Raw genomic sequence first — 26,006 nt, 5'->3', positions numbered from 1 at the left:
TCTATTTATTCTCCATTATCTCCAGTCTGCCCAAATTCATGTTTGTTGCTTCCATGACACCATCTGTCTATCTCATCCACTGTCTTCTTCTTCTTCTTCTTTTGCCTTCAGTCTTTCCCAATATCATTTTTTGTCATTGTCCATTATGTACCCAAAGTATTTAGGCTTCAGCTTCAGTATTTGGTTTTCTAGTGAATGGTCACAATTAATTTCTTTAAATATGGCCTGATTTGATCTACTGGTTGTACAAATGACTCTCAAAAGTCTCTTCCAGCAACACAATTTGACATTTTCTGAGAGTAAAATTGTCCATCGTGTTCTATCCTCAGAATTTAAAGCCTCCACTTTCTGGTTCCTATCAAGCTCTCTGTCCTGGTTTCATATTACTTTCTTCCATGGACTCTATGTTCCAGCTGATAAATATCTGTTGAATTTGTTGAATATTGAATTTTGAACAACTGCTAATCAAATTATCAAGGACTGTTTTACACCAACTAACATTCTTTGCCTGCCTACACTACGGAAAATTTGCCCACTATCTAGTTTTATCCGTGATTAAAATGAGAAACATACACTTGGCAGCTACTCTCATTTTTTGGGCCCCTTTCCCATGGAAATATCAGTGGAAGATAAGATTTTGTTATAAAAGGACATTTACAAGCTGTTTGGTGTGGTGTGGGAAGCTTGACTAACTGCCATGGTGAGTGAGGGAAATATTTTAGAGTTGCTTTGTTCTGTACATTATTCAAAACCAAACAATTGAAAAAATCAAATGAACATGAATTGTTATATTCTCTGTTACATTTTCTCTACCAAAACTATATATTTGGCTTTCTTTAGATGCTGCTACTTTGGACAATCTCACTGTTATTGGGCACAGTGGCAGGTAAGAAACCATATTTATGTCAGTGCTCTATAGGTAAATCTCTTGAGTGTCTCCATTAGTAAAATGGTTCAAAATTATTTCCTGTATGGAAACAGTCTGATGTAACAGATAGAAAGCCAGCCTCTACCTCAGGAGAGCCTGGGTCAGTGGCCCATCCATGATATATACTCATTTGAATGGATTCTGGGCAAGTAACAACCTCTTTGCCACCAGTAATCATCTAAGACTAAGTGGCAGAGCAGGGATTAATCTGTATTGTTGAAGGAATTACTCACAGTGATGTCCTCCATCCATGGAATCATAGGACTGGCTTAAATAAAAATGCCAAGCTAAAGTGTTCTAACTTTAAGTTTGGGCAATATGGCTAACACTAAACTAAAAAAAAATAGCTTTTTCTTTGGAGATGCCCACTGACATTGCAATGCTCAACCCCAGAATTATGCTAAACTCAGAATTATTTTTGCTAAAGGACCAAGCCTACATCTCCTCCATGTTGAGTACCTTAAAAGACCAAAAGCTCAGTTGGAACCAGAGAATGACAGTCTTCCAGGTCTTGGATAAAACTTAAGTTCTCATGTGAGTGTTCGACACTGATCAGAGCTGGAAACATCTCTACTCCTCACTTAAAACTGGAAGAACTTATTGGTTTACATATTTTATGTGGGTTTTTTTTGCTATTTAGCCCATCTGAGCAACAATTTATTAAATGCCAACTCTGTACCAAGCACTGTCTATACAGAGAGGAAAGAAAACATAGTTCTAAGAACTTAAAATGGATTGAGAAAAATGCATACAAATAACTATAATGCAAAGAAGGATATGCTAAATGCAAAGGAGAGATCCAAATAGAGTGATATAAGAGAAGTTTAAGAATAGGTAAATCCCTTCTGGCTGGCAGAATTGGGGAAAGCTTTATGAGGAAGTAGCACCTGTCTTGGCATAGGGGGGGAAAGGGAAAGCATGAGCAAAGGATAAAAACTCTACAGCTGGAAGGGACTTCATAGGCTTTCTAGTCAAATAACCTCATTTTGTAATTTCCTAAATGAGATCCAGGCAACTGAAATCACTTTCCAAGGCAACATTGCTGAGACTAAGTGTCTGAGTCTTTCTGACTCTAAACGTAGTCTTCTAGCCACTGTCCTCCTGGCTGTACATAGAGAAGACAAAATGATACTGAGGGATAGTTAATAGTCTGCTTTTGACTTAGAGTATATGAAGGGGATTGATATTTATTAGAATTAGATAAGGCTGTAAAGGTATAATGAAATTGGTTTTTGGAAGGATTTTATAGTCAAGATAAGAACATTAGACAGTGAGAACTCAATGATGGCATTTATCAGAGGTATATTTGGATGGTTACTTTATCAAGATTATAACTGGGCGAACAGAGGAAGAAAAATCCATTAGAGGGTATTGTTATCATCCAATTGAGAAGTGACAAGACCTGTAAAACAGGGAGGATGGAGTCTTGGCAGAAATGAATGTCAGGATGTGAAAAATGCTATAGAGGTCAAAGAGATAGGACTTGGCAACTGATTTAATGTTGAAGATGAAGGAGAGAGAACAATTCAAAATGACTTTGTGTTTTCCAGAGAGTAGGAAAATGGTCCTGACATTACTAGAAATTGATAAATTAAAAGAAGGGCAGGTTTGGGGAGGAAGGAGTGAGTTCATTTTGAGACATGTTAAATTTAAGGGACTAATCTCAGAAGTGCTATAGGCTAATATAGGAAATATATATTCTCTTGCTTGATCCCTAAAACAACCATATTATGTATTATCCCTCTTTTGCAATAAGAAAACTGAAGTTCAGAAATGTTGTAACTTGTTGAAAGTCATGCAACTAGTAACAAAATAGAAATTGTATTATTTGGTGGTTTTATTTTTATTTTTTTTTAATTTGGAAATTTTTATTTAATTAATTTAGAATATTTTTCCATGGTTACAAGATTCATGTTCTTTTCCTCTCCTCCCCTTAACCCCCTTGCATACCACAAATCACATTTATGTGTCATTTTATGCTTTTTAAAGCAAGTTGGCAGGACTGGGATTTAAATATATGTTTTTAAACTACAAGAACAAAACTTATTCTACCACACAATCCTATCTTTAATTAAGGTATATATTTTTTGAGACTGCTACCCCTCTGTTTCTCAGACTAGAATTACAGGAATTACTCACTAGACTCATTTGATCACTGTTGGTTAACATGGAAAGTTTGATCTACTATTTATTACCCGGACCACCCCGGGCAACCTGGTAGCCCCCCCTGCTCTGAGAGACTCACCATACTGATCCAAGTCTTAGCCTATTGCAGTTCAAAACTCTTGAGTTCAAGAGATCCTCCAAGTTCAATCTCTTTGGTTGGGCTGGTGTGTGCTACCACATTCAGCACTAATGTGCTCTTCATAGTACTTCACATTTGGTTGGTGGTAAATAAATATTATTGAGTGATTAAAGTGTGCTTTCCACAAATTCTCTTGATGCAGCACAGAAATGGCAGGGTCTTACCAGGGCAATAAGAGGAATGAGACACGTTAGTATTTTAAATACCATGCCTTTCGTTACTAGGAAAGAAGAATGATGCTTTAACTATTTAGGACTTTAACAAATCTTCCTTCTATAAAACAGAGAACTCATCAAAACTGTGCTCTAGTTTAACTTCTTTCTGAGATGTTCCTTTTGGGGCCATTGCAGGAAAAGAAATTTGCTTTCCAAGACTTGGATGCTTTTCAGATGATAAACCATGGGCTGGCATTATAGAAAGACCCCTTAAAATACTTCCCTGGTCCCCAGAAGATGTCAACACCCGTTTTCTTCTGTACACCAATGAAAATCAAAACAACTATCAAGTAAGAACTGCTATTATTTTAAGATGTATGACCTGAGAATATTATTTAGAGGAAATAAGCTGTCTAGATTTTGTAACTCCTCACTGAATACACATCAGAAAAGGCAGTGGGGTTTTAGGGGATTTTAAAACAAACAATAAGTTTTAATTTACTGTGAATTTTCCAGAGTTACTGTTTTTCTTATGTCAAGTCAAATCATGTCAACAAGCATTTCTTAGATATCTACCATGTGCCAGGCACTATGCAAAGTGATGAGGATGCAAAGAGAGGGGGAAAAAGACCCCACTTTGAAAGACTTCACAGTCTAATGAGGGGGACAGCATGTAAACAACTGTGTGCAAACAAGTTGAAGATCTATATTTTGTACTAAAACTATCCATAAATGCTTTAAATATAATAGATAAGGATCAATTCATTCTCTTTTTAGGTCATCCAACCCTTTCACACTATCATAATTAGAGCAGATCTTTAACACCGTGTTTCTTAAATGATATCTGAGCCCTTTGGTATTTACCAATTTCACTGGGATTTGCAATAGCCTGAGTGTAACTATAAAAAAGATCTCTCTCAAAAGATTTTCCTTCCATATAGAAAGAATAATATTTCAGAAAATAAGTAACTTGATATGCAATTTTTTTCTTCTTAACACAGGAAATTGTTGCAGATATTGCAATTATTGAAGGCTCTAATTTCAACAAAGATAGAAAAACTCGATTTATTATTCATGGCTTCGTAGACAAAGGTGAAGAAAACTGGTTGTCAAACATGTGCAAGGTAGGATAATAGAAATGGTAAAATCCACCCCAACCCCTTATACTGATGTTTACAGGGTTCCTTCCTCACAATAACACTGTGAGGGGAAAATGTTTTATTATCTTTATTCTTTATATGAAGGAACTAAGTCTTCAAATGTTATCATTTATCTTAACACACTTCCAAAAAAAAGTGTGAAATGTAGTGGAAAAAGTAATGGATTTAGAATCAAAGTATCTGGGCTTAAATTCCATCTCTAGTGCTTCCTACTTGTGATTCTATGACCAGTCCATAAATGAAGCAGCAACCTGAAACCCGGATTATATTTTTATGTTACGACTGAAGATATTCTCTTAGCTCTTATTGCAGAGTTTTCTCATTAGCCTTGGATTCCCAAATGAAACATTTACCTTGGAAAAGGACAAAAATGTACCATCAACCTTATTTTCTCCTCATTGACTTTTCACTGAAAGCAAAAGATGCACACCTCGTCCATTTAAAATTCTTTATTTCTGGTTTCAGTGTTTCAAACCTAGAAATGATTGTTTCCCTTTGATCATATGTATTTTTAAAAATAGAGATTTTACATTATTACCAAATATGGTAAGTTTCTTAGTAGCCAGAGGAACTAAGCAAAATAATATTATGGGCACATGCCTTAATTCAATTACCAATTTAGAAATTGTACACTGATAGTCAACTGTGTACTAAGAAGATCACTAACTTTCCCAAGTCTCCCAAACCAAATCAATTGTAGGTTATGTCTATTTCCAGCACTTTAACCTAATGGTTTATCCCTTCATTTCATTCATTTCCATGGATTATTCAATAGACATTTATTATCTACTATGTGTAGGGACACCATGATGGCTCCTGGATATTTATTATAACCTAGTTTATTGGAAGGCAATCCACAGTGATCATGAAGATGATGACAACTCCCATATTGCAATCTGTTCATTTCCACTTTTACACACAAATAGAAATGTCCCCACCAGCCTTCCAGAGTAACTGAAAACTTGAAAGAGAAAAATCTAGAGAATGATGAAAGAAAACCATTTAAAAATCATTTTCAAAAAAGTGAGGATATGAATTACAAAGGAATATTTTTTGGCAACCTCAGCTTGTTCCAATATCATAGATGCAAATTTTCCTATAAAATGGTAGGAATTCTATGTGGAAAGAGCACTGATTTGGGAGTCTAATCCTGGTTTTAGAATTTATTAGCTGTATGACCTTTTATAAGTCATTAACCAGTAGCTCTCAGTTTCTTCACTGGTAAGAGAGAGTATATTCAGTAGAATAAGCACTGGTATTGTAATCAGCATTATTGGGTCCAAATCTTAGCTCTGCTACTTATTAATGGTGTGCTGTTGAGACATTTTTGCTTCTCTGGACTTTAGTTTCATCATTTATAAAATCAGTGGGTTAGATTATTGGAACCCAGATGCTCCTGAGTCTATACACAATTCCAAGGCATATGATTAGATGAAAGAAGTTTGTGGAAGTGAAATGGTGCAGTTGGAAAAAGTTTTTTACTTTAGAGTCAAGATGATCTGAACCCAAATCCTATCTAATACATGAACTGAGTGATCCAAACAACTATCAAGTAACTACTGCTATTATTTTAAGATTTATGACTTGAGAATATTTTTTAGAGGAAATAAGCTGTCTAGACTGTGTAACTCCTCACTGAATACACATCAGAAAAGGCAGTGGGGATTTTGGGGAATTAAAAAAAACACAATAAGATCAAGTTTTAATTTAGGCTTTCAGCCTTGATTTCTTAATCTATAAAATGGGAATGTGGTAAAGATATCATAAGGTCAGCATTTGTAAAGTGCTTAGCAAGCCTTAACATGCTATATAAATGCTAGTGATTGTTATTATTATGGTAATGTTTCCTTTCAACCCTAACATTCCTTGTGCAGTATTCGAATGGTTGTAATTCCTACTTCTTATATTCTCAAGAAGAAGCAGCAATTTGATTGAAGGAGCAAGGCTACCAATGAAACAGATCTCAAGTACTAGTGTTCTGGTCTTCAGAAATTGGGCATAAGAGGGTTGAGGGTCTGCTGAATAAATAGTCTCCTCAAGCCTTCTTTTCCAGATGTGCTCTGGCTTGTTGAGAGCAGGTCCTTGGACTTTCTGCTAGTAGGATATGGCTCTTAGGAGCTCAGAGATCTTTCTTTTCTTCCTCTTTCTCCCTCTCCTCCTCCTCCTCCTCCTTCTCCTCCTCAATGCTTCCCTCTTCTATTCAGCAAATTTCAGTTCAATCCAACAAACATTTATATTTATTCCCTGGATCCTCAGGAAGCTTAGCTTTCTAAAAAGCCAAGATAGGATGGTAGGAGTCACCAACAGAACCAGTCAAATGCATCAGTGGCAAATTTGTTTTGGGTGGACAGGGACCATACTGACACAGTAAACCTATTATCCCCCATGAGGGCAGCCTATCCTTTACTCTCAAACAGTCCTAACCTTTTCTATCTAGGTTTGAGACTGGAGGGAAAGAGGAAGGTCATTTCCAGAAGTGACTATCACTACTGAACTATAGCCATGGGGCAATTGCATCCCATATTCCTCCTGGAATATCAGGTCTCTTGAACAAAGCCCCATTTGCTAGTTATGGCTTCACAGGAAGGTTCAATAGGCTGAAGGGACAAAGGGTTGAACTACATATCTGTAGGATATTTTTTTGTGAAATATACCTTTCTAATGATATAGCTGTAAAAATAATTCATAGGTTTGTCCAAAAGTTCCATTTGTTTCTTTGAAAACAATATAGAGTATTGTTAAAAAAAAAAACAACTTTTCACTTACCAATTATATTCAAGTCTAAAGGGAAAAAACTGTACATAGACCTATCCCTGTTATTGCTTAATAATGGCAGCATGTTATGTATTGTGCTTCTTGCAGTTTCCCATGATACAAATTTGTCCATAGGCTGCTGTGGAATCCCTCCACGGAGACCCAGCTGAACTTCAGATACCGAATTTCAGTAGTGTAAAACTAATAGTTAGAAACATTAAATGTCAAAGAGTAGTAATTCAATATGTGTACCATCCCAAATGTTTTTATTATTGGTAGTTCATGTATTTGTTTATAGCTTTTAAGGTCTGAAACAGAACATGTGGAAAATAGAACCCATTCATCTGTTCTGCTAACTAGAGATCAACAAAATTATATGACAAATAAAAAGGATGTACTAACACTCTCTTGGTGATTTAACTATGTTGTATCTGATCTAGAATTTCTTTCAAGTGGAAGAGGTAAACTGTATCTGTGTGGACTGGAAATCGGGTTCACGGACTGAATATACACAAGCATCACAAAATATTCGTGTAGTGGGGGCTGAAATAGCCTACTTGGTGGACCTTCTCAAGGTATCTAGATATCTTCATGCTCTCTCATCCTCTCTAGCCATTGTCCTCTGAATGCTGTGCTCAGACAATTGCTAGAGGTCATCACCTTTCTTGATGGAGGTTGACCAGAAGGGAACAGTAATGTGTCTGCAAACCCAGATGAAGGTAGCTAAGTGTACAGTGCTACAAAGATGAGTCAGGAAGACCAAGTTCAAATCTGGCTTTGGCTACTGTGTTCTCCTGGGCAAATCACACCTCTGTTTCAGTTTCCTCATTTGTAAAGGGGGGGGGGGTTAATAATGGTATCTACTTCCTTAGATTGTTGTGAGGATTAAATAAGATAGTATTTGCAAAGTGCTTTGCAAACTTTAAAGTGTGATATGAAGGCTAGTTATTGCTATTAACACAAACTTATTTTTCCATTTTAACTGGTCATTTCAGTTTTTTTTTTTTTAAATCAAGCAACTACTTTGATTTGACTTTCCACTCTCTTCCTTACAACTGATAAAAATCAATTGATTGAATTCTTCTAGTTTTAAAGACTACAATGCCTGGACAGTAATCAAGGGTCAAATTATTTGCGCATGTATCAAGATCAACTTTTAAGAAATGTTGGGAAGTGGTGAGATACAGTAGAAAAGATGCTTGATTTAGGGTTTGAGAACATGGGTTCAGATTCAGACTCTACCTACTTTCTGTGAGCTTGGGCTAGTGATTTTTTCTGGAAATAGTTGAACTAAATGCATTGTGAGGGTTCTTTTATCACTAAATCTATGATCCTATGATCTATATTCCTTATTGACAAAAGACATGAGAAATATCTTACACTCAAATGGTTAGGAGGGATGGGTAATATCTTCCTTACCTTTTTTTATTCCAAATCTTTGATTTGGGAACCTTCTAACAATTCTGCTCCTTCCCTTTTCAAAAACATGCCAAATAATTTAAAGACAAATTGCTTAAAATGAGAAGTAAGTATGTAATGAAAGCCATAAATTATAAATACTTGAGTATTCACCCCCCTTGAAAATTTAGAAATATCATCACTTCTTTATTGAAATGTGAGAAGCCATTCTCAATTAAGACTCCTAAGGACTGTGCCATTAACATGTTTCTAATACCAACTCAATTTTTTCTGATGATCATTTTTCTTCTCAGTCCCAATATAAATACTCTCTTGATGATGTCCACATCATTGGCCACAGTCTGGGAGCACATGCTGCTGGAGAGGCAGGGAGAAGGCATAATGGTCTCCTTGGACGAATCACTGGTAAGGTAAAAATAAAATAAAATAGTGAAAAGTTTGAACAATGGGCCAACATTGTCATGATAATAAGACATGGGGATGAATATGATGTGAACTTGAGTGCCCTTTTTACATATTATGTGAAATGTTAAAATGTGACTTCATTTTGCCTGCTATGACCAGGCAAGTCATTTAACCTTTCTTAGTCTCTTTTCTCATCTCCAAAAAGGATATTATAATTTCTCAAATTACCTATCTGAATGGAATGTTGATAGAGAAATGATTATAATCCTTCAAGCACTAATTAATAGTGAGTCATTGTGTTATTATTATTACATAAAGCATCAAATGAAGGAACAAATATTTACAGATATTTTATATTTCTTGGGGCTAAGACCTGGAACTATGATTTCATTGATGTAGAGAATTCTTAGATGTAGAATTTCCTCTACCGATTCAGATCGGTATCTTCTCTGCAGTTATAGTCTTACAGAACTGCCTAGAACTCTGAGAATTTAAATTATTTGCCTAGGGTCACACATCCAGTGTGATGGGTCTCAGCATTAAAGGCAGAAAGAGAGCCCAGGTCTTCCTGGCTTGGTATTTAGCTCTTTATAAACCATAATACAACTACCCCTTGATCAGCACGCCTTATGTTATATATTATTATATAACAAAAATATGATATTTCTTTCAGGATTGGATCCTGCTGAGCCTTGCTTTGAAGGTACCCCAGAAGAAGTCCGATTGGATTCCAGTGATGCCAAGTTTGTTGATGTCATTCACACAGATGCCGCTCCTGTTGTTCCTAACTTAGGTGAGCTCTTCCACTAGAATCATGTAATTCTGATCAGCCATAATTAAGTTTTTGGCAATGCATTCAAACCCACTTAATACTTATTTAAAATGTCTTAGGTTTTGGAACCAGTCAAATTGTGGGACATCTTGATTTCTTTCCAAATGGAGGAGAACATATGCCTGGATGTCAGAAGAATATCCTTTCTCAGATTGTAGACATAAATGGAATCTGGGAAGGTAAATCCATTTGGCAATTAACAAAGTTACTGATTAAATGCATACCATGGTCTTGCCAAATTTGTTAAGATGTTTTGCTAACATTTTGTCTTATTCTTTGGTAAATGAACAGATTTTAAGAGACAGCTAGGTGGCTCAGTGGATAGAGAGCCAGATCTAGAGATCTAACCTCAGACACTTCTTAGCTTTGTGACTTAGGGGAAGTCACTTGATCCCATTGTTTAGATCTTACTGCTCTCCTGCCTTAGAACCAATACTCAGTATTGGCTCTAAGACAGAAAGTAAGAGTTAAAAAAAAAACCCTACCAGTTTTAAAGTCTGTTCAGGTGTACTCCACTGAGACCTAGGGTGGAAGTAGGTAGTTATAAAAGAAAATGGATTTCTGAAAGATTTTCACTGGGTCAGTCAAGTTTGTCCCTTAATAAACCACAGATAACCAAAAATATCAATTATTCCTCAAAATTAATGCCTTACCTCTTGGATATTTAGCCCTATTTTTGTAACCTCTAACTATTTGAGAGCCTCAGTGATTAGTGACTAGAGCTGATCTCAGAATCAGGGACACCACTGTAGAATTCCTGCTTCTGACGTATATGGGTCTTATAATGTTCAACAAGCCACTGAATCTCTTGGAAGCCCAGTTTTCTCTCTAAGACTATAAATCAAATAGAAATTGCCAGTTTCCATTGATAGAGGATATTTCTCTCAAGAAGTTCCCTATATTGATGAAATGAGAGGTCATATCTGATCATACCTAATGATACCTGAATATACCAAAAACATAAATTATACATTGTTATGTGTAAGATGTCCTCAAACTTTAACCATTACCTATAAAGTCTATGATTTATTTAAATGTCACAAATTTCCAATGATAATTTTATTTTTTTCAAATAATAATATTAAATCAGAAAAAATAATAGAGTATCTCTTCAATGTGATCACCTCTAATTTCACAGGAACTCGTGATTTTGTGGCATGTAATCACTTGCGAAGTTACAAATATTATGCAGATAGCATCCTCAACCCAGATGGCTTTTCTGGATTCCCATGTGCTTCTTACAAAGTTTTTGAGTCGGTGAGTTATTGCTTACCATGAAAGGCAGTATAGTGCACTGCATAGAGAATTGGAGTTCTGAGTTCATAAAATTAAGTTCAGTTCCTGCCTCTAACACATATTTATTTGACCTTGGGCAAGTAAAAATGTCTCCGTGCTCTGGAAAGATGCATTTATAGAGGGACCTTCCTTCTAATGAGCTTCCTTTTAAATGAAATTACAGGTTAAGAACCAAAAAAAAAAACAACCACAAAAAAATAATCACAGACTTGGATGGAAGAAGGACTATTAGAGGCCATTCAATGCAAACTATGCTTGAAAGCAATTCCTGTTATGACATATCTATTAAATGACTATCCAGAGACTATTTATAGCTCTCCACTGAGAGGACTCTTCACCAGTCCATTGCACTTTTCTGAACCTCTTATTGTTAGTATTTTTTTGCTTATATGAAACCTAAATTTGCCTCCTTCCTCTTCTTCCCATGATTCCTGGTTCTTTCTAGTGGGATCAAATAAAATATATCTGATTCCCTTTAAACAGTTTTTGAGATAATTATTGAATGGCTCCTGAATCTCTTCTCCAGGATAAACATCCAAAGATCCTTCTATCCTTGAGAACAAGTGAATATAGAATAGACCAAAGTCTCCCACCCCCAAGTCACTGTAGAATTAGCCATAACATGGTGATGTAGTGGAAAGAGCATTCAACTAGAAAGTAGATGACTTGAGTTTCAGTCCTAATTCTATAACTATGTGACCTACAGTTTTGTCTCTGGACCTCTAGTTTCTTTATCTGTAAAACAAGGAAACTGGGTCGTATTTTTTCTATGACCATTCTAACTCCAGCATTTATTCGATTTCTCTTATGGTTTTCTATACCCACTATATATACAATCAATGTTGCTATCTAATATTCTACTTTGAGTCCCATAAATAGAATTTTCATCATATATTGATTATTAATATTTTTCAGGAGACATATGGAATTTTTTATTTTATTTTGTTACCCTAATGTTTGCCTCATTCATCTCTTTCCTTTCCTTATAAACCCTGATTAAATATTTATTTAGTATAATTTAAGTTTGGAAACTTTCTTTGGAAGCCATGTTTGAAAATAAGAGTTAGCAGACTGGCCTCCCAAAGGATCACAGGGCATAATGTGCATTTTGGAATGTTCTGAACCCTGGGAGACAACATCTCCCAGGACTCTTTACCTCAATACAAAAATGTGAGATACTATCTGCTGCCAATTTGAAAATTTTAAGTGGAATCAGAAAGTTTCCAAAAATATGGTTTACCTAAATATCCTGATCATAGATTAGATTTTTTTAGTTTTGTCCATTGTTGTGGTATACATTAAAGAGAGTGCTAGAGTCCTTATAAATTAAAAAAAAAGTTGTCTCAGATATATAGTGCCACATCATTGTGTTGTGACCTGGAAACTCAAATGTTGAATAGGTTTACCCAATTACTTTAAAAAAATAATCTTTCTTTAACCCATACAAACCTTCATCCCAAAAAAATGGTTAGTAAATGAATGTCAAATGTCAGATAATAAGTCTCAGGATCCAGTTGGTAGTTGTGTCTTAGTCAAAGCAGCACCCAACTTGGTTTTAGGAATGCCTGGGTTCAAATTCTGCCTTCAAAAGCTGTAAATACTGTTATTCTGGACAACTAATTTAATCTCTCTTAGCTTCAATTTCCTCATCTATAAGATGGGGATAATAATAGCATTTCTCTCATAGGTCATGTTGTAAGGACAAAAGGAAAAAACAAGTATAACGTGTTTCACAAACTTTGCATACTATGTAATGGTCTTCTATTATTATTGATTGGGAGGAAGAGAAGATCATAATTCATATTCCCTTGTTAGGCAATGATAAAACTCATTAGTTCAAGTTTGTTGAAAACGGCTTTGATCATTCAATTTAAGCTATTAGTTCTATAAACATTTATTGTATGATACAGATTTATTTTAGAAGATAGAATAAGCCATCCATATATCTTTAGATATAAACTTATTTTTTTTCTATTAGCTTAAAGAGAGGACAGTATTTGCTTTTAGATATTTCTATTCCTGTTATGGATGAGGTGAGGATAAAGAGATAAAAGCTAGAAAGATAAAGTGTTCTCATTAACCACTTATTTATTTTCATCAGAATAAATGCTTTCCTTGTCCATCTGGAGGATGCCCACAGATGGGCCACTATGCTGACAAATTTGCTGGTGCAACACGTACAACAGGACAGATCTTTTATCTCAACACTGGGGATGCCAGCAATTTTGCTCGTAAGTTCTCACTTGACTTGCCTCATTTTCCAACCTCTGTGAAATCGTTATTCCCTTTTGAAAAGACTTTCTCCAGTGGGTCCAGGAAAAGGAAAGGAATGGCCATACCCAGGAGATGAAACTAATGGCTAATTGAGATGAGACAGTAGATTTTCCCTGACCTGAGGGAGATAGATGTTGTCGCAGCATGGTTCCACTGTTAAATGTGTCAGATGTAGGAACTGACCTCTGGTTTCAGACACTTCTTAAAGCAGATTGCAAAATATAAAAGGATTTCACAAAATAAAGTTCCTAGATTCTATAGTTGTGATATTGGTACATGCCTTCAGGGTCTTTATAAATATGCACTCAAGTTTTCTTTTGTGGATGTTAAAAAACAACAGTTTTGTATAGTCAGTTTTTGATGCTTCTTATCTGATTACTGCTGAAAGATGTTGTCTATAAGGTGTAATCACATCTAATTCATACCTGAGAGTATCTACAAGATATGAGAATAGCTTAATATAATGGAATAAGACACTATTTCTATATGCCCTGACCAGGAACCAAAAAAAAAGGGGGGGGAAAGAAGATATAAAATTAAGAGGCTAAAGATGTGGAAGAAACCTTTACTTCACAATTTTGCTCACATGCTGAACTAGCTGCGTTGCAGGATTGTGTAGATGAGCAATGTTGAGATAGTGTGGCAGAGTGCATAGAATCAGAAACTTGGAATCAGGAAGATGGAGGTTTGAATTAATTCCATTTCTGATCCCTTTTGGCTGTGTGACTCTAGATGAATCCCTTAAACTCTCTGTCCCTCATTTGGAAAAATGAGAATGTTGAACTACATGGTCTCTAGAGTCCCTTCCAGCTCTAAGTTTATGATATTAAAATAGTATTATATAATTTTAAAAGTACTGGCTTAGAATCAGAACATGAAGCAAGATTCAATTCCAGGATCTGTTAGCTGCTATTATTAATATGTGACTTTCCTCAAATTGCTTATACATTCAAAACTTTAGTATCCTCATCTATGACATGAGCATCATAATAATATTTCAAAAAGGATTTTTGTGAGAAAAGCATTTTATAAGTTATTCACATGATAGTGAACTCTAAGTAACTATAAACAAAAGAATTTTTACATAAAATTCACAAATTCAGAAAAATTGCAGATTGAGTCAGAAGAGTCATCGATTTCATGAAAAATATCAGTGATAGACCATTTCAAAAGAAATGCTATTTTTAAGAAAGTAAATACCCAAGTCAAGTCATAAATCTATAACAATAAATAAAATGCAAGGAGTAGTAGTGTGCAAAAAGTGTGGTACAAAGAGGCAATAGAATTGAGGACTTGATCTGGTTTTGTTACAAATTAACTGTGTGACATTAAGACCATAGTAGATCAAGTGCTAAAGTTGGAATCAGAAATTTGAAAATAGATGTGCACTTTAGACAAGACCCCAAACTCTCTAAGTCTCAAGTTTCTTTTTCTCTAAAATGGGAATAAAAATGGTGCTTACCCCACAGGGTTGTTTTGAGCATCAAATAATATAATATGTGTAAAGCTCTTTGCAAACTTTAAAGGGCTTATACTTATTAGCTATTATTGTTGTCAATAACTAAGCTTTGGAATTCTCATAATAATTCACATTTGAATAGCATTTTAAGGTCTTCCATCTGTAAAAATGAACGAGTTTGACTAGATTTTCATTAATTTTTTTCCAGTTTTAATATTATACAGTTGCAAGAAAATTGTGTAAACTAATCTGAAAAAATTAGGAGTGCTATTCCCCCATTAGACCATAGACCTAAAAGTTCTTTGAGAGTTTGCCAAATTCAGAAGTTGAAAACATGAAGAAATAGTTAATTTCCAGATCTCTCAGTTACAAAAGCTTATTGATTTTAGTTTATATTCATTTTATTGGTACAAATAAAAAATTTACAAATAAAGGAATTGCTTAAAACTTTTCACCCAATAAGAATCATGCATACTATAATGACTAATGACATTGCCATATATTAGTGCCATCTAAATAAATAGTTTTACTGAAATAGTTTCATAAACTGGTCTACTTCTACCTTTCTTTATAGGTTGGAGGTATAAGATATCTGTCACATTGTCTGGAGCCAAAGTTACTGGACACGTAAAAGTTTCTTTATTTGGAAGTAAGGGAAACAGTAAGCAATATGATATTTTCAGGTGAGTTCAATATTATTATTCCATACATATAGATTATAATTTCATTGCTATGAATATTGACTGTACTAGCATGTACATTTTATGAAATTAATCACAAGACTTTCTTTTGAATTTTGCAGAATCCAATTGACTTCAGAATTTGGTTTCTAACTTAGGTGCATCACTTTTTTCCTAGGCAAATAATTTAATTTTATTTCATAAGAGAAAAGTTCTTGTTGCCAAGTGTTTAATTTATAATCAGTGAACAATTATGCTGCCAACACAACAGATGGAAGAAAGAGATTTAAAGAGGCCATCACATTAAATTGTAGGAGAAAGTTATGACCAAAAACATATTAAAATACTCTGAGGCATGTGGGGTGTTAAATTACAACTATGTTTGGGCACCTTTTGCCTTTGTTTAATACATTGGAAACATAATTTGATTAGCAAAATAGGTACCATGCCTAGATTTTATAAGTTAAGGTATATGAAGAAATTAATTTGTTATATACTTCTATTCCAAGTGGGAAACTACGACCAGGCTATACTCATTCTAATGAGGTTGATTCAGATGTCAATGTTGGAACACTTGAGAAAGTTAAATTTCTTTGGGACAACAATGTGATCAATCCAACTCTGCCCAGAGTGGGAGCCTCAATGATCACCATAGAAACTTCAGAAGGACAAAAGTAAGTATTTTTATTGTAAACAAAGAGAGATATTAAACATTGAAGAGGAACATTTATAATATGTTAACTCAGAAAATCTACTTTAAGATAGATATGGAGACTTATTTCAGTAGGCTTCCCATATTACTTTTAACTTCTATGTAAAATATTTCATGAGAATTAATTTACTTTAGATAAATTGAACTTTCAAAGATTTATTGACTGGTACCGTAGCATCTGGTGAAAGTCCATAGAAAGGTTGGACCCTGAGGTTCTGCCATAGTGAAATGCCAATGATTCGGCTATACCTCTCCCTAATGGAGTTCAAATTAATTGCATGGTAGAAGGGATGTTAAAAATCATCTAATCCAAATCATTCATTATGCAGTTGAGAAAACTCAGGCAAATGTCACATAAGTAACAGTTTATTGGTTCTAGGAAAACATAAAGTTATGGGAAACTATCACAAAGGGCAGTTAGTACCATAGAACAATGTTGTAAATACCATAGATTGAATGCTACTGTGGTACAATTGTGTCATGTGATTTTAGAGTTTGACTGTAATTCACTAATATTGTTATTGCAAAATTATCTAGTTGAATTAATGTTGTGACATATGCCTGGATACTAGTAAGGGGAGTCATTTAAGGTTTGTGTACCAACCTCTTCTTCCATCCTTTCTGAGCCAACATAATCCAACCCCATGTGCTTTCAGAAATGTCTAGTATGGTTCAAGTATTGCTATTGAGCTAAAATATAAGAAAGGTTTAACATAAAAAACAGAAAGAGCAAAGTAAGATGTTGCTTCATATTCACCACTTAGCAAATATTTACTGAATGACCATTACATGTTAGATTAGGTGCTAGAAGAGAATATAGGAATGAATAAAAGCTTTTGAAGATTGTTTTTTTCTTATCTTCATATCCCTAGTATTTAGCACAGGGCTTTGCATATAGTACAGAGTAAGTGTTATTAAATGCTGATTTAATTGTTAGATTGAATTAAGCAGCTAACTACCTTCACAGAGCAGTAGCTTCAGGAAATTTGCAGTATTGTACTAAAATTAAGTTTCCAAAATTGTATTCCAGAGAACACTGGAGTTTAGCACCCAGTGTGCATTAGGGTTCTTTGAGAACATTTTGAGGCTAATAATATTTTCTTTTCTAGGATATTAAATATAAAATTATGTATCAAAAGCATTTATTAACTAAAGCATTTTTCCATGCAAAAATATGCTTTTTTCCACTTTTTCTTAAAAATGTCCTCAACATTCTTTTATTCTGGAGGCATTTCATGCCTCTAGATTTTCTAGACCAGTACTTCCAACAGTGCATGGCATGTAATACGTAAATAAGAACATATATATATATATATGATACTGATCATATATATGTGAACTAACACTCATATAGCACTTACTCTGTTCCAGAAAATATGTGTGTGTATATATTTATATGTACGTATATATATATATATATATATATATACGTACATATATATAAATACATGTTTGATTATTTGATAGATTGATTATGGGTTCTGTCCATATCTTTAAATCCTATCACTGTTGTAGCCAACTTAGTTTCTGAAATGCCATATTAAATGGTCGATAGTATTTTAAAATACCTAGACAAAGTACATTCCTCATCCTCTGGCCTTTGTACTTCTTGAAGCTTCTTGAAAGGTCCTTAGTTGGACATACATGGATCAGTTGGACATGCTGACACAAAAACGAGAAATCAACTTTTGGGAAGCACTTAGTACAATCTCCCCTTTCACAACAATAGATTCAATTTGGGAGTTCCTCTTCTCTGTTCGTTTTACTTTCTTCCCAGCTACAGAACAAGGGAAATTTGCAACTGTGGCAAATCCAATCATCTATGTTTATTCTTGAAGACACTGTAAAAAATGCATATATAGCATACCTACTAGAGTCAAGACTCTGCATTAAGTACTTTGACATACAAAATAATTATTAGGCTCAGCACAATGCCTGGAACAGTGTAAGTGCTATGTGAATGTTAGTTCATTAGTTATTTAGTTGTAGTAGTAGTAGCAAAATGAGAGGATTGGAATAGATTCAATCCAATCAAGTAAACATTTATTACATACCTACTAATGTATAAGGCACTGTCCCAGGTATAGTTCCTACCTCAATGTGGCTTATATCCTACTGTTCCTTCTAGCTTTAAATCCTATGGTGAAGGGACTTATAAAGGAGATGTAACTTATTCAAATGACTACAGCATAAATATAAATGCTTAAGAAAGCTAGGAATTGCTGTGAGGTAGCTCTAAATATATGTACATGTATAAAGGTAGTAAGATAATTATAGCTAATAACCCATTTTTCTCTTCAGGTTTGATTTCTGTAGCAAAGAAACTGTAAGAGAAGATGTTCTACTAACTCTCAGTGCTTGCTAAAACACATTAAAGTGAAATCATTATTTCCTGCACTAATAAAAGGCAAATGTCATACTGTTCATTGTGTTCATTCATCACCAATATTGACTTTGTTTTTAGTGTAATTTAGGAATTTGTTCTAGAATTATGCCTTAACACATTGAATTCCACAAATTATCTCCTGGGATTTTGCCAAGATGGTGGTTCCACAAATCACCATTTACCATCATGGACTGGTAATCATTATTCCTGTAATTAATGCTACTATCTTTATTTTTACTGTTCTTTCTAGATTGAATGTAAAACTTGTTTAATTCCTATATTTCCTGGGTTTACATTTTTAGAAGGAAGGGAAGAGGAGGCATTTTTTCCATTATTTTTACCAATGTCACCATCTTTTCATCAGTTCATTTGACTTCTTGGAGGATATGACATTTAAAGAGAATGAAATGGCTGATGTGAAACCACATAATGGGTTGGGGAACATGATAGACAATAATGGAAGAAATCTAGTAGAAGATGAACAAAAAGGCCAAGAAAAGTTTAATTTGGATTCAGTCATAAGAAAAGGAAGAAGAATAGATTATTGACAGAAATGACAATGATGAAGAAGAGTTACCTATAGACTTGGGACCAGGTGTAGGTAATAAGAACTTAATAAGGATATATATATATATATACATATCATCTTTAATATATCTTTGGTTCTATGGTTATTATAGTAGATGAGTGCCAGGGGCTGCATTTTGAAATATATGAATGATGGTTTAAATTCTATACACACACACACACACACACACACACACACATATACATACACATTAAGGCACATGCCTATAATTTACTTCTGCGTCTCATTTTTATATAAAGCATTAGAATCTACATATTAAAAGTTAAGGCATGTCCAAAAATGTCAATGCAAATAGTTTATTAATAGAATATTTCCATTTTCATCCATTTGTTAACTAATTACTGAGTTAAATAAACAATAATTTTGGGTCATAAAGTACTTTGATAAATACCTGAAGGGAAAATGTTTTACATGATTTCATTACATTTTGTCTATTATGATTGTCCCCCCATGCCTATATTTGCCCTCTTCATCTGAACTTCCCTAGTTTCTTTTAATATTTAATTGAAACCCCATTTCCTATAAGAAGCTTTTCTCAGTTCTCCTCATTCCCACACAGCCCTATCCCCTTCCTTCTAAGATGATACTTCATTTTCACAGTATCTATCTTGTCTGTACAATTTTTACTCAAAAATCAATTTAAGATGTCTCTAGTTTTAACTCAAAAAAGGATCTAAGACAATTAAATTATTTTAAATCATTGCTAACTATATTTTTAAAATTAGCCTAACTAGTTTGAAGTATATTTTTGAACTTTATATAATGTTCCTTTTATTTGTTTGTTTGTTTACTTACTTACTTACTTAAAATAAAACCCTTACATTCCATCTTAGAATCAATATTGTGTATTGGTCTTGAGGCAGAAGAGTGGTAAGGGCTAGGCAATGTGGGTTAAGTGACTTGCCCAGGATCACACAGTTGGAAGTATATGGACCCAGGACCTCCTGTTTCTAGGCTTGGCTCTCAATGTATCAAACCAGCTTGCTGGCCCTGACCCTGTACAGTTCTTTTAAAAAATAATTTCATTGTTTAAAAAACTTCAAGTCAAACTTTTCTCTAGAGTTAAGGCAGATCTATTTGCTAATTTTACAAAAAGCGTCAACCCTTCTGCTTAAGAATGACCATTAAGTGTGGTTATATTAGACTCTATACTTTAAATTGTTTCTTAAAAAAGCATCTTCTAACCAATATTGCCAAACCTTTGCTAGCAGAATAGACCCAAGATGATCTTAGAAATGGAACATCCCCAAAGAGACAATTTGTTGCCAAATTACTTCTTCTCTCTGATTAGAGGGCTGGAAGGAGGAATACCAAATTTCTCACAATGCCTTCCTTTCTAGATGGCAGAAATTCTATTTTCGGCTTGCTCCATTTTGCATCTGCTTCTTTGCCTGGATTCAGTTCCACAAAACAAGATGACCCATCACCTAATACCCTTTAGGGTCATCAAAACCACTTTTCTGATTCCTTTTTGCTTATTGTCTCCCCCTATTTGATTGCAAGTCCTTTGAAGGTAAGGATTGTCTTTCTTTTTATTAACTGTATTCCTAGTACTTAGCATAGTGATTGTCACATAGTAGATAATTAATAAATATTTATTGAATTATTTAATATTTTATGACAATATCTGCTCTATGGATTTCATCTGTACTATTCTGATATCTTTAAACAATGGCCTCCATCATCATTCATCACTCCAATTGGAAAGCTCATGATATTACTCTAATTTTACCTCAATACTGCTGTTTGAGACATAGTAAAGTACTCCCTTTACCTCAAGCTCCAGAATACATTTTCATTGTATCAGTCTTCTAATACTTTAACCAGTAAAAGATTAATGTGATCTTGACTACTTTTCTTTATGTAGTTATAAAACATCCAATACCTTGAACTTAAAAATACTTTGAAGTAAGTCATTCACTTATTTTGAAGAACTAAATTCTTGACATGGCTCAATAATTTTTTACAAGAACACTCAGTGCAAACATTCCTGTTAAAGTCCATCCAAATGGTTAAGGATTATAACAATTAAAAGGAAAGTATTCTACTTCTGAAACATGAACAATCATCAGTCAGAAGGTTTAGCTTTTTATAACATTGAATCTTCTAACTATTGATATTCCAGCTACTTTTTTGAAGGTATTGAGAATTTGTGTGTCTTTAGGATAAACATTGTTTATGCTACCAAATACTTCTTCCCTTCCTACCAGCAAATATCTTGTAACACAGTCAAAAAAAACCAAAACACTTCTTAGTTCTTAATTTACTCATCTCCTTTGACTTCTCCCATCCCACTTCAGATATAGAGGACATGGCCATAGTCTTGATCTTGCCATCACACACAAGTATTCTACTTCCATATTTATGAACTCTGAAATTCCTTTATCATAATCTTTTTGGTCTTGGTCTTCAGTTTGACATTTAATCCCTCCATCCTTCAATACTTTCCCAGTATCATTACCTTTGCCCTAACTACACTCTCCTCCCTTCTCCATTTGATTGTTGATGAAATACCTCAACTCTACAGTATCCTGTACTCCTATATACTATCCCCTATTCAATGGTTGATCTTGTTTGGTGAGTTTCAATCTTAGTTTGCTCCCAACTTTGGCTGTCTTTGCTCCTATTCATGTACTGTAGCTGTATAAAGCTGGAGAAAATAATGAAGTTATGATGTTGGGCCATTGCAGATTTATCTTACATAAACTCTACTGGGCTACCATCACAGCAAGACATCTCAGTAATCAGTATATTGTATCATTAGCCAAAGTGGCTTTTACAAACTTTTTCATCTCTCTTCAAACCTTCCATGACTTCCCTCACTGACCTTTTCAGCTGAGAACCTTGCCTCTTTGTTTCACTGAAAATACTGAGGCAGTTCAGTAGGAGCTTCTACTTTTCTTCTCTTTCTCATGACACTGTGTTCAGATGTTTCCCTCACTACCTCTTCCTTTATCTCCGATTCACTTTAAAAGATGGCTTTTCTTGCCATGACAAACTGCTTCTTGCGTACAAGTGATCTCATTTCATATTCCCTCCTCGGATAGATTATTCCATCTTTAGGGACCAATCTCTCACTAATCCTCAATCTCTCCCTGTTTTCTGCTTCCCAGCTGCATACAAACATCTTTCTCCCATCCTTGAAAAACTCATTTGATTTATCCATCCTCACTATTATAATATAGAATAGTCCTGTTTTGTGTGACTATACTACTTAAGAAAACCACCTATACTAACTGCATTTATTTTTCTCTCATTCTCTTCTTATTTTCTTTTGTTTGGTTTCCAACCTCATCATTCAACTGAATCTTCCCCCTACAAAATTTCTGGTTGCCAAATCTAATGACCTTTTATCAATCATTATCTATCTTGACCTCTGTGCATGTTTGACATCAATTTGTCTCTTCTCCCTCATAGTCTCTTCTTTTTTGTGGTACTCTTCTTTCTTGTTTTTCTTTCTTGTGTAACTCACTGTCATTGTAATTGGTTCAAAGAGATCATACAAATACATACACACACACATATTAGTGTATATGTATGTGTATACATTCAGTCAGTTGGGTAAACAAATCTACAGAGAAATAGGAAAGAAAGGAGATAAGAGAAAGGAGAAATTATAAAAGCAAGAGCAGCTTAATGAAGGAAGTGGTTAGAAATAAAACAGACTTTTTAGAATGGATACACTAAAAAGATAGAGAAGAATAAACATAAGAAAATAGGATGGAAGGAAATGAACAGTTAGTAATTTATAAGGGTAAATGTGAATAGAATGAGTTTATCTATAAAATGGAAGTAGACTATAAAATGAATTAGAAAACAGAAGTCCACGACATGATGTTTACAAGAGAGATACTTGAAGCAGAATGACACACACAGGTTTTTTTTTTAAAGGAGATGAAGTCCAATCTATTATGATTCCTCTGAAGTTAAAAAATGAAAAGATAGCAATCTTGATATCAGACAAAGACTTAAAGAGATAATCAGGAAACTACATTTTTTAAAAATACAAGAGATAATTAAGTAATATAAAAATGTTCGAAAGGCGAAGGAGTAACTAGAGAGTAGTGCAGTTTCACTACAAAAATCCTCCCCAACCAAGAGTGAAATATCACCACAAAACAAATATAGGAGTGAAGGAATCAACAAAAATACAGAGTGAAAAAACCCTCAAAAGAAGAGAAACCCAAAAGGTAGGCAGAGACCATCTGGGGAACTGGAGTGAGAGGGGAGCAGAGCGAACAGGAGACAAAACAGAGAGTGAATAGCAAGCCAAGAGCAAGCCACACCCCTCACCCCCACATATCTGCTCTCACAGATTCCAAGCTTAAGCCCTATATAATAGACAGACCCTGAGATTCTGCCAGGGCAAGTAGAGGTCCAAGACAACTCACACCCCATGAAATTTCAAGTCTGGAGTCATAGCCCAGAGCAATCTGGGATGAAGGGACCAATCCATATGGGCCCAGAGTGAAGTCAGAAATCTCAGTCAGTCTGGGCTTGGATGAGGACATAATCTGTGGTTTGGGGTGAGAAAACAGTTCTCAGGGGGAACTTCCCTGGAATCTCTTTGCTCAAAACTAAGGGCAGAACTCTAGGACAAGGCAATCAAGGTGTGCCTGATTGAATCAAGAACACCTTGAGATAAAAAAATTGAGACTAAACCTGGGGCTAGGATTTGATCAGCACCTGAACTGATTAAGTGCAGAGTGAGATGAAAAGCTTACACCCAAGCATGAGGAAAGTCTTTAAGTTATGAGCATCTCAAGGGTCAATTGATTCATCACTGGGAGGGGACTATCAGAACTCTTAGCCCTCTGACCATCTGGCAAACTAGTAACAACCCAGAAAATAAGCTGAGAATACCATCAAGGAAGAACTGAAGTTTAAAATGGTACCCCAACTTCCCAGAAAACAAAGCATACCTATAATTAAATAGGAAAAATGAGCAAAAAAACAAAAAAAAAGTATCTACCTCTAAAGACTTATTATGGAGACAAAGAGCAAGGCACAGAAACAGAAGGGGACAGTGAAAGCAAAGGAAACACACACAAAGTCCAAAAGAAAAATATGAAATAGACACAGAGTCTAGAGGAGCTCAACAAAGACTTCAAAAACCAATTAAGAGCAGTAAAGGAAAAGAGGGGAAGAGAAATGAAAGTGATACAAGAAGAAAGAAAAGTTATGCAAGAAGTAATGGGCCAATTGAAAAAGGAGAATAAAAAACTGACAGAGGAAAACCACGTCTTAAAAACAGAATTTACCATCTAGAAACTAATGATTTCATGAGAAATCAAGAAACAATAAGGTATAATCAAAGGAATTTTAAAAAAAGAAGAAGAAATGAAATGTCTTATTGAAAGAGCAATTGACCTAGAAAATAGATCTAGGAGAGACAGTTACAGTCTGAGAATTATTGGAATACCTGAAAGCCATAATGATGAAAAAAGCTTGGATATAATATTCCTAGAAATTATCAAAGATGTGTCCAGAGATCCTTGAATAGGAAAATAAAATTGAAATTGAAAGAATTCATAGATGGCCTCCAGAAAGAAATCCTCAACTGACAAAACTTCCAGGAATGTAATAGCTAAATTCAAGAGCCATCAAGTCAAGGAAAAAAATACTTCAAAAGAACAGAAAGAAACTATTCAAATACCTCAGATCTATATAATCAGGAACACTCAGGACCCACTGACCTCACATTAAAGGATCTTAAGGCAAAGAATATGATATTCAGTAAGGCACAAGAGTTGGGTTTACAACCCAGAGTCCTGTACCCAGCAAAACTGAGAATATTCTTTCATAGGAAAAAGAAAGGTCATTCAATAAGCTAGAAGGCGTTCAAGCCTGAGGAATAAGCCAGATCTAAACAAAAAAAAATGAAGGCCAAATATGAGACACAAGAGAAACCCAGAAAGATAAATAAGAAAGAAAAAATTTAAGGGGCTAATTAAGGTAAAAATGTTTATATGTCTACATGGAAAGAGGATTTCTGTAATTTTCCAAAAATTATTCTTACTAGTAGACAAGATAGAATGAATTTACTCAGATAGAGTGTGGAGAAGTACACTGATTATTATAATATGATGTATATGATGATATGATGTATATGTAAATGTGATGATATGGAACAATATGAAGGTATGATATGATTTGTATGCATATGAATGACATAAATATCAATCAAGGACTGAAAGAGAAGGTTGCACTGAGAGAAAAGGGAAGGGAGCAATAGAATGAGATAAATTATATAACACAAAGAGGCAAGAAAAATCAATACAAAGATGAGAGGATAAGGGCAGCTTCAGGCAATGCTTAAACTTTACTCTCATTGTAACTGGCTCAGAGAGGGGGGGAAAGAGTATATTTAATGAGGTATAGAATTCTATCACCTTACAGAGAAGAAGAAGGGGAACAAGACAAGGGAAGGGAGAATACTGGAGGGTTGACAAAAAGCAAAATACTGATGAGAAGTAACAGAGTGAAAGGGAATAGAGCAAGATCTGAAGAGTATTACACTATGGAGAGCAATATAAAATTCATAATCATAATGCTAAATGTGAATGGAATGAACTCACCCATTAAGTAAGGTTCAGGTAATACCAATTAGTGTTCTCTTCCTCTCCTTCTCATAGGAGAATTCTTCCCCTCC

General features: G+C 34.6%; 1 protein-coding gene across 1 annotated transcript; it reads left to right on the top strand.

The window, feature by feature from the left end:
- The first annotated feature begins 791 nt into the window (after positions 1-791).
- On the top strand, positions 792-18,796 carry LOC100027041 (pancreatic triacylglycerol lipase). Its single transcript, XM_016428685.2, has 12 exons — positions 792-886; positions 3,584-3,738; positions 4,390-4,512; positions 7,743-7,877; positions 9,015-9,126; positions 9,800-9,919; positions 10,018-10,137; positions 11,097-11,215; positions 13,356-13,485; positions 15,562-15,670; positions 16,177-16,341; positions 18,681-18,796. Exons 1-12 carry the CDS (start codon positions 841-843, stop codon positions 18,742-18,744), a joined length of 1,398 nt encoding a protein of 465 aa, XP_016284171.1. The 5' UTR covers positions 792-840; the 3' UTR covers positions 18,745-18,796.
- The last annotated feature ends 7,210 nt before the right edge of the window (positions 18,797-26,006 follow it).

The sequence above is a fragment of the Monodelphis domestica genome, chromosome 1 (assembly GCF_027887165.1).
Source record: "Monodelphis domestica isolate mMonDom1 chromosome 1, mMonDom1.pri, whole genome shotgun sequence".
NCBI lineage: Eukaryota > Metazoa > Chordata > Mammalia > Didelphimorphia > Didelphidae > Monodelphis > Monodelphis domestica.
The sequence above is the reverse complement of the archived record's forward strand: the minus strand, read 5'-3'. Positions and strand labels throughout refer to the sequence as shown.